General features: G+C 40.9%; 1 protein-coding gene across 1 annotated transcript; it reads right to left on the reverse strand.

The window, feature by feature from the left end:
* Positions 1–425: 425 nt before the first annotated feature.
* On the reverse strand, positions 426–10,332 carry LOC115277384 (GTPase IMAP family member 7-like). The gene is made up of 2 exons (XM_029921553.1): positions 10,224–10,332; positions 426–1,809 (listed from the first exon to the last, which is right to left on the reverse strand). The coding sequence occupies exon 2, from the start codon at positions 1,790–1,792 to the stop codon at positions 929–931; it is 864 nt and encodes a 287-aa protein (XP_029777413.1). The 5' UTR covers positions 1,793–1,809; positions 10,224–10,332; the 3' UTR covers positions 426–928.
* Positions 10,333–12,852: the final 2,520 nt, after the last annotated feature.

A 12,852-nucleotide genomic window follows, 5' to 3' on the forward strand; every position in this document is an offset into this window, starting at 1 on the left:
GTCTTCAGAAGCAAATGAAAACTATGTGGCCCAGATGGGATTTTTCAGTTACAGTTGGAGACATTTTAAGTTAGGATGGTACCTAAAAAAGAAAAGAGAGAAACCCAGTAAGAGCATCCTGCAACTACCAGATCTCCATGACCCACAGAACCATCATTCCAGAAAAACCCGATGCCTCCCTAAGACATTACATGTGGCCGTGCACTGGAAAAATGCACGTGACCAGTGGTGCTGACCCTTCAAGTGTGCCGGATTTCTAGTTGAATTTTCCTGGGTCTTTGAACTCTATATGCCCTTGCCTGATTATGCAAACTTTGTGTCAAGAGGAACACGTGGGAAAGGGAGGCAGTGGAGACTGAGAGCTGGAAAGGGGCTTCATTCTGGTTAGCTCTCACCGCATAACAAACCATTGTGAAGCGCAGTGGTTAAAAACAAAAACCATCCTTTATTTGTTGTCATAAAGATGCAATTTGGGCAGGACTCAGTGGCAATGGGTCATCTCTGCTTTTGCAACTTCGCCTGTGGTGGGGGGGTGGCGGAGCTGGAGGACTGGCTTCTGTGGTGCCTCACTTGCAAGTTGGTCTGGCTCACAGATGAAAGGAAAGCCAGGGGAATGGGCCAGGGACTTCAGGTTCTCTTCAGGGGAGACTCTCAAGGCACAGCCTGGGCTTTCTCACAACATGACAGTCAAGTTCCAAGGGCAAAAACCCCTACAGGGCAAGAACACATTTCCCATATCTAACCCTTAGAGTCACAAAGTGTTCCTGTTCCAAGGTAGAGGACACAGAACCCCACAACTCAGTGGCAGGAGTAACAGGGTCAGGTTGTAGGAAAAGTAGAAGCTACTGTTACAGCCATCTATAGAAACTACAATCTACCACTACCACAAGTCATCGTAAATTCAGAAGAAAAAATGGAATGGACATGACTACCAAAACATATGCCATATTTTTAAAAGCACCCTCATAATCACATTTAAAACATCATCAGATATGCCCTTCCCAGCTTCTTCCCTAATATTTTTCATTTGTTCCTCATACTTGCTCTTTAGCCATTTTATTTTTTCCTCCCGTTCTTCCTTTGATTTATGAGCGTATTCCTTTTCTACTAGTTTAATGTCATTATTTAATTGATCTGTATAGATCTTCTTCAAGACTTCTGCCCGTTGTTTCAGCCTTTCTTCTGTTTCCTCATAAATGGAATTGGTAAAGTAAGCCCCTCTGTTGCTCTGCACCATCTGCTCTATCATCTCCACCAGCTCTTGCACTTGAGCTTCTTTCTCAGCCTCGGAGGCTCTGTTATTGAAGGCACAAAAGCGCTCCCCACACTCCTTGATGATGTTTCTTAGCTTGTTATCAGCCTCTGCTATGAAGCCACTTAGGCTCTGCTCCTCCAAGTAATCTTTGTGAGTGAACAACACGATCATGTGCTTCAGGGCTTGCTCCCCAAAGACAGCCTTGATCAATTCCACGGTTTTCTGTTCTTCCTTCGTGTAGCGGCCCAGCTTCAGGACCATGATGATGGCGTGGGGCCCAGGACAGCAGTAGAGAACACACTGGCTGATTTCCCTGCATGTGGTCTCTAGGGTCTCCCTTGTGTCTAAGAGCCCTGGGGTGTCAACAACAAGAAGATTCCTTCCCTTCCATTCCCGGGATGCTTTTGGACAACGCCGGGCAGCAATTCTAGAGTCAAAGACTCTACTCCCCAGGATGGTGTTTGCTGTTGCACTCTTCCCACTTCCAGTTTTCCCCACCAGAACAATGCGCAGAGTGTTGTCCTGAGGGGCCGCCATGTCACTACCAGGAGGCTCTGGAAGGGAAGGAGAAGAAAGAGTGAACAGAGGTAAGTGGAAACGATCACCTCCCTCTTATCTCCTTTGCGTTCCTCCCTGAAAACCTGCGGTAGTCTACTCTCCATGTCAGTCCCATAAAGACAGAAAGACGAAATGTTTCAATCACTATGGAAGAAACAACAAGGTAGTTAAAGAGTTCCCCTACAAAGAGTACCAGGTCCAGATGGTTTCATGGGGAATTCACTTAAACCTTTCTTAAGTTATTCGCGATGACTTAAAAAAGAAGTAAAACTTTCCATTCTTCCTATAACACCAGTATGACATTGATCCCAAAGGCTAACAAAGATTTTACCAACAAATAAAGCTATAGGTATGTATCATTTGTGAATACTAACACAAAAACCCCAAATAAATTATTAGACACTAAAAAATATACCCCACGTTTAAATGTGATTTATTTTGGAAATACTAGGGAGGTTTTATATGAGAAAATGGATTGTTATGACACATACCCATTAGTAGATTAAGAAGAAAATTACCTAGATGCACAAAAGACATTTCCCCAATTCAACACTGATTTAATAGATACTCCTTTAACATAATTTTATATAAATACAAATTTAAATTTTTCTCACCACTTTTTTCCCTGCAGCTAAAATGGTTGACTATAAATTTCTTTTGGATGAATGAAAAAGGAAAACTAGCCTGTACAATCAATAATGAGAATAAACATGAGGGAGGACCAGCTCTACCAGATAGTAAAATATTTTAGCCTCTATAATTAAGGCAGTATGACATGTGCATAAATAGAAAGTACATGAAACAAAAACAGACAATTTAGACATAAATCAAATTGATCTACTATATTCATGAGTATCCAGTTCAATTGTATTTTGTTACAATTATCTTCCATTAGGCAGCATCTCACAGCAATGGAGAAAAAGATAGACTGATACCAGCATTGGGATAACTACAAAACCACACAGAGTGACACAAAACTGCACCCACTTCTTCATGCCCTTCAAATTCTAAACACATTATAAACCTACACATTAAAAACCAATCCCTATCAATACTAGAAGAAAATCAGACAAATGCTTTGTAACATAGGTGCAGGGAAACTATTTCTAAGATTTGAAAAAAGAGTAAAAAACCATACACAAAATTAAACTCAAAATGGACGAAGGACCTGAATGTGAGACAGGAAACCACATACCCTAGATGAGAAAGCAAAAACAACCTCTTTGGCCTCAATATCAGCAATTTCTTACTTGACACATCCCCAAATGTAAGGGAATCAAGAGAAAAATGAACTATTGGGACCTCATCAAGATCAAAAGCTTTTGCACAGCAAAGGAAACAATTACTAAAACTAAGAGACAATTGATGGAATGGGAAAAGGTAGTTGCAGGGGTGCCTGGTGGCTCAGTAGGTTGAGCGCCTGGCTTTGGCTCAGGTCATGATCTCGAGGTTCATGGGTTTAAACCCCTTGTCAGGCTCTGTGCTGAATGCTAGCTCAGAGCCTGGAGGCTGTGTTCAGATTCTGTGTCTCCCTCTCTCTCTCTCTCTGACCCTCCCCTGCTCTCACTGTCTCTCTCTCTCTCTCAAAAATAAATAAAACATTAAAATTTTTTTTAATTAGAAAAAGGTAATTGCAAATTACATATCAGATAAAGGGCTAGTATCCAAAATTGATAAGGAACACACCAAACTCCACACCCGAAAAACAAATAACCCAGTGAAGAAATGGGCAAAAGACATGAACAGACATTCCAAAGAGGACATCCAGATGGCCAAAAAACACATGAAATCATACTCAACGTCACTCATCATCAGGGAAATACAAATCAAAACCACACTGAGAAACCCCGTCATGCCGGTCAGAGTGGCTAAAATGAACAAACCAGGAGAATATAGATGCTGGTGAGGGTGTGGAGAAACAGGCACTCTCCTACACTGTTGGTGGGAATGTAAACTGGTGCAGCTGCTCTGGAAATTTTTTCCCTCAAAACTTGTTTTTCCTCAAAAAATTAACAATAGAACTCCCTTATGACCCAGCCATAGCACTGATAGGGATTTACCCAAGGGATACAGAAGTGCTGATGCACAAGGACACATGTGCCCCAATGTTCATAGCAGCACTGTCAACAATAGCCAAATCACGGAAAGAGCATACATATCCATCAACTGATGAATGGATCAAGACATTGTGGTTTATATATATAATGGAACATTAAATGGCAATGAGAAAGAGTGAAATCTGGCCATTTGTAGCAACATGGATGGAACTGGAGGGTGTCATGCTAAGTGAAATAAGTTAGGCAGAGAAGGACACATACCATATGTTTTCACTCATAAGTGGAACAGGAGAAACTTAACAGAGGACCATGAAGGAGGGAAAGGGGGAAAAATATTTGGGGAGAGGGAGGGAGGCAAACCATGAGAGTCTCTTAAATATTGAGAACAAACTGAGGGCTGTTGGGCAAGTGAGAGAGGGGAAGTGGGGTGATGGGCATGGAGGAGGGCACTTGTGGGGATGAGCACTGGGTGTTATATGAAAGCCAACTTGACAATAAACCATAAAAGAAAAATTAAAAATAAAACTTGGTGAAAAAAGAAAAAGAGTAAAGAAAAGGATTCATACATCTGACTTCATAAAGATCTAAAAGACGATGTGAGGCAAAGAACACCACAGACATTTAAAACACAAATGCAGGACTAGAGGGATAGTTTTTCCAACCTATATCAAAGAGGGGTAATTCTCCTCTTCTACAAAGAACACCTAAAAGTAGGGAGACAAATGACCAACAGCTTAATAGAAAATGGAGCAAAGCATATGAATAAACAGTTCAAAGGGAAAAAAAGCAATGTCAATGCCCCCTTGACTATGTAAAAAGATATTAACACTGAAAAGGAACCTAGGGTTGAAGGGGGGGAGGAAGAGGTGGTGGTAATGGAGGAGGACATTGTGGGGAAGAGCACTGGGTGATATATGGAAACCAATTTGACAATTAACTATTAACAAAAGATATTAACACTCACTTAAAGTAGAGAAAAATAAACCAAACATAGAAAAAGAAGATAAATAAGTTAAAATTACACTGAGATACTATTTATCCACCTACGGGTTTGGCAAAAATTTTTTAATTTGCTGCTATAATCTGTTGGAAAAGGTTTAGAGAAAACAGGTCCTCTTCTCTGTGGCAAATGGGAATAGAAAAACAATCTAAAACCTACGGAAGGGAAATTAGCAATATCTTACAAAAGTACATATACATTTATCTTTGGATTACGAGTCCAGATTTTAGGATTTATGCCTATAGTGGCCAAGGGTGGGTCACCCCAAGATATGCTGCTTTGGCATACTATTTTAAATATTTATTTTTTTAATTTTTTAATGTTTTTTATTTCTTTTCGAAAGACAGAGAGAGAAAGCGCAAGCAGGGGAGGGTCAGAGAGAGAGGGAGACACAGAATCCGAAGACAGGCTCCAGGCTTGAAGCTAGCTGTCAGCACAGAGCCCGATGTTGGGCTTGAACCCACAAACCACGAGATCATGTCCTGAGCCGAAGCCGGACGCGTAACAGACTGAGCCACCCAGGTGCCCCTGGCATACTATTTTAAATAAAAGTTACTTAAGATACAGCCTGTGTGTGAAGGTCACTCAGACTCTCCTCTGTCCCCCTGCAAACAGGAAACAAATCTCCCATGTGAAATGAGCCCTCCCTGTCCCAGGCGGTAAAGAGACACCCTTATGACCAGGGATGGAGATCTAGAGTCATTTAGGCAATGTAAACAACTCATTACTTTCTAGGAATTTACTCCTCCAGCCCAAAGTCTCTTTAGAATTCCTCCCTAACAGAAGCTCACAAAATTAAGTTTCCTTGTCTTGTCAATTCTTCACAGACCCATTATCTCTTTGTCTAAAAAATATAAAAACTGCTGGCCCTGGTCATTTCTCTTGATCTCAGTTTCATTACTGAGCATCCGTGCACACTGCTTTTTTTTTTCTCTCTTGTTAATCTGTCTCAAGTAAGTGTAATTCTTAGTGCCACTGGAAGACCTTGAAATGTGGAGGAAGTTTTCCTTCCTGATATCACAGAGCAACACTGTCGAAAATACAGGAAAAGATTAGGCATATGTTTATTCTCTGCATCACTATTTGTGACAGCAAAAAGTCTACCAAATGCTCACCAGTAGGGACTGGTTGAATAAACTAAGGTATATTCACACAGCGACGTACTACCCAACTGTAGGAAGGAATAAGAAATATCTCTATATGCCAGGATGGAGAGATCTCCAGTTCATTTCATTAAGCAACAAAAGGCAAAGTGAAGAAAATAATGTAAGGTTTACTGCCATTTCTCTAATGGGGAGGAACATGAACTATGGTACAAAATACAATATATATTTCATGCACATGAAAACGCAGCAACAGATGGTCTGAACCGTCACAAAGAAGTTACTAACACGAGGATGGGAGGAACAGGGGCTGGGGAGAGTGGGGTGGCTTAGAAGCTGGAAACTACTTTGAATATACGGAGATTTCATGAATTTGTCATGAAAACATGTACTTCCTTCTTTTCAAACATTCAAATTTCACCTCTTTGCTTTTATGAAAGACCTACATGTGCACATGGTATTGTTGGCTGAAATAAATTCAAAGAGGGTTTTTCATTTTTACAATAACAGCTGAAAGTGAATACAGTGATTTGCATTTGTTTTTTTTTTAATATTTTATTGTCAAATTGTTTTCCATACAACACCCAGTGCTCTTCCCCACAAGTGCCCTCCTCCATCACCACCACCTCTTCTCCCCCCTCCCCCCTCCCCCCCAACCCTCAGTTCATTCTCAGTATTCAATAGTCTCTCAAGTTTTGCATCCCTCTCTCCCCCCAACTCTCTCTCCCTCCTCCGCTCCCCCCTGGTTCTCCATTAGGTCTCTCCTGTTTTCCTGCTAGACCTATGAGTGCAAACATATGGTTTCTGTCCTTCTCTGCCTGGCTTACTTCGCTCAGCATTTGTTTTACTGGGAGTTTACAGAGCTAACAGAGAGGCAGAGTGCACCCTTGGCCACTCCAGCGGCCAAGCACCTTCCCTGGGAACCCCACACAGGGGCTCAGCATCCAGCCTCCAGAGCTGTGAGCCAGATGAGTATGTGAGCTTTCTGTCAGTTGATTGTGTACATCTGTTAGCAGGTTGTGTCTAAAGCTGTCAGAAACACAAAAGAGAGGTTATCTTGGGGAGATCTGGGAATGCTCAAATATTGTTCCATATAAATTCATGGGAACTGCTTCTCCACGTAATGTCATTTTGATTCATAAAATATTTCCTAGGGACATTCGGCTTTTGGATAGTTGGGGAAATCTGTAAATAGTTTACATAATTATACAACAAAAACTATATTTTAAGATAACTAGTAAAAATCAAGAGCAAATGGAATAGCTAGTATTTGGAGTAATAGACACACCACACAAAGAATTGGTCCAAGAAACTTGAAAATGCAGTCATTTCATTGTCGATCCCTAATAAAATATAGCATAAGGCCAAAGAGGGGGGAAAGTTGCAAAAAAATCTTAAATTGTTTTCAGGAATCCTGTCCTATTCTTGGCTTTTTGTGCACATGTGTAGTTTTGAAGCCCAGTGACAAGTCCATGGCAATGAGCACCCTTAGTGCCCAGACTGTGATCTTCCAATGCCATCTCCCACCAAAAACATTAGGCCTCTTAGGAGAAGGTACTGATTCCATATCTGGGCCAGGAAAGGTCCAAGTGGATCCTAGACTACTTTGCCGTACTAGAAATATCATGGATGCTATCAAAAACGACTCAGAGCATGGGATGCCTGGCTAGCTTGGTCAGTAGAGATGCAACTCTTGATCTCAGGTTCATGAGTTCTAGCCCTGTATTGGGTGTAGGGAGTACTCACCAAAAAAAAAAAAAAAAAAAAAAAAAAAAAAGCTTGGATCTGATCAAAAAAGGGTAAAGAGCCAATTTGAAGGGGCTGACTGTACAGAGATAGGGCAATTTGAGTATCAATGAGAATAATAATTCCAATGGATTAAAATAGATCAAATATAGGGGCGCCTGGCTGGTTCAGCCAGTTAAGCGTTTGACTTCGGCTCAGGTCATGATCTCATAGTTCTTAAGTTTGAGCCCACCATCAGGCTCTGTGCTGACAGCTCAGAGACTAGAGGCTGCTTTGGATTCAATGTGTGTGAGTGTGTCTCTCACTACACCTCCCCAATTCGTGCTCTGTCTCTGTCTCTCCCAAAAATAAACACTAAAAAATTTAAAAACTATATATATTAAATGTGTTGAAATCCAAGCATTCATAACAATACCATCATCTTAAAGGAAGTGAAGTGCTCCCTTTGGAGTTTGCTAGGAAATAATGTCATCATTCTGAACATGAACAAATAAAAGGAAAGAATCATGTATTCTTTTTGTCTTATATAACTGCACCTCATGGAGATGAAAGTATTGTTGAGGGAAAGTTTCTTTTTATAGTATTTTGCCATCCAATAATCAAGAAAGACTGATAGAATTAGAATATCCTAAATTTGTGACCCTTATTGAAACAAACTTACTCTCGGCAATCATTCCTGTCTGCTACATCACAGGAAGACAAAAGAAAATATAAGGTGCCTTCTGATGGAAGTTTACAACTACACCTATGAAATATCCCCACCCAAACTACCTGGCAAACCTTAATCTGATCAAGCCTCTCCTTAAAGATACATTTATACAAAACACTGAAACTAGAAGAACATGTCAAATGACATCTTGAGGATTAGAGAGCAAAATGTGCATTGTCCAATTATCTCAGACAAAAGACCACCCATTTCTTAAACAGAAACATTTTACAACAAGAAACAGGAAGGTGGAAACTTATTCATCAAATTAAACTTGAGATATCAAAAAAAATCGCAATTTATGCACTATACTTGGATCTGATTTCAAGTTTAAAATCTATGAGACAATCAGTAAATTGAAATACATCTGGTAATTTTTAATTCAAATTGTGCTCTCATGTCTCCTTATGGTGTATTTTTTAATAGTCTTTACCTTTCAGACATATATATTCAAATATTGACTGATAAAGTGATACAATGTCTGACATTTGCTTCAAAATAATCTGGGGCAGGTGGGAAGGGTTATTAGATGCAATAAGTTTGACATAAGTTGGTCATGGTTGAAGCCTGATATGGGAACATGGAAGTGCTCTACATTATTCTCCTTATCTTCGAAGGAGTTAAAAATGTCCCATAATAGAAAGGTTAACTTGTTTAGAGTTTAACCACTACTGAACGGGTACCGTATACCAAGCACACTGAATGTATACTGTATACCAATGTTTTGGACATTATGTTATTTACTCTCCCAAAAATAGCCTTCAAGGAAGCTCATTTTTTATTATTCTAATGTTTAAAGCTTATTTATTTATTTAGTTAAGTAATCTCTAACCCAACGTGGGGCTCAAACTCACAACCCCAAGATCAAGACTCCCATGCTCATCCCACTGAGCCAGATAGGCGCCCCCACTCTAATTTTTAAATGAGGAAATTGATGTGGCTCAAGAATGCTGAGAAACTTGCCCAAGGTCACAGTGCTAAAGGACATTGGGCAGAGGACAGATCCAATGCAAAGTATGTCGACCCCTATACTCATGCATAACCCTGCATGCTTTGGCCTATTGCTGGTTCCTTCTCAGGTCCTTGATTCTACATTTCTGTTTACATTGGATCAGAAATTGATCAGGAGAGGCAAGCGGAGGTAGTTCACACTCTGTCCAGAAACATGAACAGGTAGCAAGCCTGGAATAAAGGAAGGCACCCAAAGGGCTTCATGCACATTTTTTTCTATAGAATAGCTCATTCTCTCCCCTCATTCTCTCTCCTTACCTCCTCTGTTACACTGTCAATCACACCATTTCTCTCCTTAAATGTTGCAAAGGATACAACCAGCTGAATTCTAGACTTCCTGTGCCATTAGTGTCCTGGGTATCTCTGGGAGATTGATCGAACCACCTGCACACAGTCTGGGATTCAGAATCTCTTTCAGGAAAAAGAGGGGTTGGGACAGACCGGTCTCTAAATTGCCTTCCAGCTCTAAAGAACTGCCTTGAGGACACTATTTCCCACTAAGGGAAATGGATGGGGTGTCAGGCAGCACTCAATGTCTGTCACGACAGCAACTGATGGAGACATGCTGTTCAGCAAGTTTGTTCTGTTGAGTAGGAGACGTGTGGACATTGGAACAATCCATCTCCTTACTCCCATCCTACCTTGCACTGGGACCCCTGGGGCAGCATCCTCCTTGCTGGGCTGCTGGCACAGTACCGGGTCCCCTCTCAGACCAGAACCCAACCCCCAAGCACACCCCTGTGTCCTGCTGCCCCTCACGGCTTCATTGCTCTGAGGCCAGGCTCACCTTCTTTGGAATGAGCTGATGAGTTCTGGTTGATCTCCAAAGAAGCTGTTTGAGCTGGTGCTTTTGCTTTAACTGTGAGGGAAAAGTGTTTGCACCCCTTAAACCTCTGAGCCAGGAAGCTCAGATTGGGTGGAGCCAGTGAAGGAACTGTTTGGCTTAAAGAGACAGACATATTTCCCTATAGGGTGAGGAGTGCTGTAGTTTTGCCAAGATGAAACCTTATTCTCCCTGCTTCACACCAAAATTTCCAAAGCGATATTTGTTGTTTGGGGTTAGAGTGGTGGATCCCAAATGCTCTTATTAAGTGACCCAAATCATGCTCACAGAGCCAGGCATGGTGTCTGATCATCTTCCCTGGATGGAGTGGGAGACTCTGGGTGATTCGTCGAAGAATAAACTTATATATGTGGCTATATGTGTCCAAATTTAGAGTCTGGGATACTTCCCAGTGATTGTATCATATGGGTTTTCATGATAGTCTTTCATGAAGGTCTCAAGTTACTCATTAAAAATTTAACAGCCCTCAGGTAGAAAGCCAAAAGAATCTAAACCATTGGAAACCAAGAGAAAGAGGAAGATGTGGCCTGGAATAAGTCTTCCAAAGACCACACCCCTTCTCTAGTTTTCTTCATATGTTTTTTTCAATCCTGAAAATATGCATGACCTGACAAGAAAGGATGCACCAGTCTGAAGATGAGGCACTTGAATTAGAGGGGCCTCTTATCACCCCTGGATCAGGAAGTATATATTCAAGCCCAGGACTTTATAGGAAAACAATGATCTCCACTTATGATGCTCATGATGTAAGCCCCTTGTCACCAACTTCTGCTTCGTTTGGTGACAGTGCTTTGTCAGAAGGCAACCCTAGTATACTTGCTGTCAGTCAGCCAATCACATCACCAGAAATCTTGGCGAAAATGTTCAAGCCCCAGGCTCTTCTTAACAAAGCAAAAGTCAACCAAGGGTGGCTTCAAGATGCCTCAAAGGGTATATGATTAGTGCTGCCATCTGTGTCCTCACAGCAAAACTGGTGGCAGTGTCCTGATACACAGCAAGGCTAATACCCAGGCCTTAATTTAAGCTGATGACCCAATCTGGAAACTGGGTAACTAGCCCTGACATGATTCTCAATCAACAGGCCCACAGAGAATTGTTTGGTTTTCATGTTTTATTGGATTTTGGTTTGCCTGGCATAGCTTGAGGTGACTTTTAATTTTTTTTCTTTCTACTTTATTTTGTAGGACTTCTTCTAAATGTAGAAAATACGTCCAAAAGACTCTCCCACTGACTGTTACTTTTGCCCCAGGCCAGTCCAAACTTTTATGCTCACATTTTATTAAATAAAGCAGGTGCTCCCTGGAATCTCTGGGACCTTTCTGAGGCATTTGAAGCAGAATATAAAGTGGTCTCATCTCCTTCCTTAATATTCCTGGTGGTTGAAATGGTCCACTTGTATCATAGATTTTTTTAATTACTGATGTGTTCTGCTGTTTTTAAATGTGAACGTGTACGCAAATGTGTGGATTCAATGTTCTTGTTACAGATTAAATAAATTTTTATTTTAAAGACGAAAAAAAAAAGTGGTTCATCAGCGTTTGCTCAGTGTTTCTCACATGCGGGAAGTCATTTAAAAGAAGACGTCCAGAACAAAGACAATGAAGAAAATCAGCACCACGTGAGGACGGCGTAGATAAAAAAAAAAAAAAAAGTAATTTTAAAAATGATGCAGTTAAAAATTCCTCATATCAGTTTAGTTCAACAGCCGTCAAAGTAACGCATGGTATCAGTGAAGAAATATGTGTAGCATGCAGATGGTTATTTCCGTTTCTTAAAAACCCATTGTCAAAGGGCCATTAAACATGCATTAAAAAAAATTACACTCAACTTTCCCCTACAACCTTCCCACCTCCCCTACTCCAGACCCAGGCAGAGACAGATTTTCTCAGATTTACCCAGTGCATTCATTCCAACCTCCTCTAGAAATGTTGAGATGAAAGGCAGACGGTCAAAGTTCTCAGGGTAAACTAGCTATTCCCATTCTCTGTTGTATCACCAATAAATTATCATTTTTATTATATATTTTTGTTCACTACACTAAGACATCGGACTAGTTGATGCTCAAGCTTGAAGGTGGGTAGTAGTGGACTTAATGTAGCAGAAGTAGTGGACAATTGGTGGCACCCCATGGAGGGACGCAGCCATATTTGGAAATTATGGTGTTAATGATGATAGTATCAGTCCGTATCATTGGACCAGTTATTGGTGCTAATGACGTGGAGGGCCCCTGGTAGCTGTTTTCCAACTTCCAGCAAAGACACAGACGAGGGCCAGCTATGTAATTTGCAAGGTCTGGCACAAAATGAAAATGCCAGACACTTTGTCAAAAAGAAACAAGCAAACAAAAAGCATTAAGAATTTCAAGATGACATCAATAGATCATTAAAACCTTCTAAGCACAGGGTCCATTACAACTCTTCGGGTCACATAACCATGAAGTTGGTCTTTATGACACTGCATACATAGACACGAGAGCCAGAACCATATCTCCTGCTCAAAATATCTCGACCATTGCCTAGTTTCATTTCAATCTACATATTCCTTGAGTGAAACTTGTCCAGCCAGAGCCACC

The sequence above is a fragment of the Suricata suricatta genome, chromosome 2, assembly GCF_006229205.1.
Source record: "Suricata suricatta isolate VVHF042 chromosome 2, meerkat_22Aug2017_6uvM2_HiC, whole genome shotgun sequence".
Classification (NCBI taxonomy): domain Eukaryota; kingdom Metazoa; phylum Chordata; class Mammalia; order Carnivora; family Herpestidae; genus Suricata; species Suricata suricatta.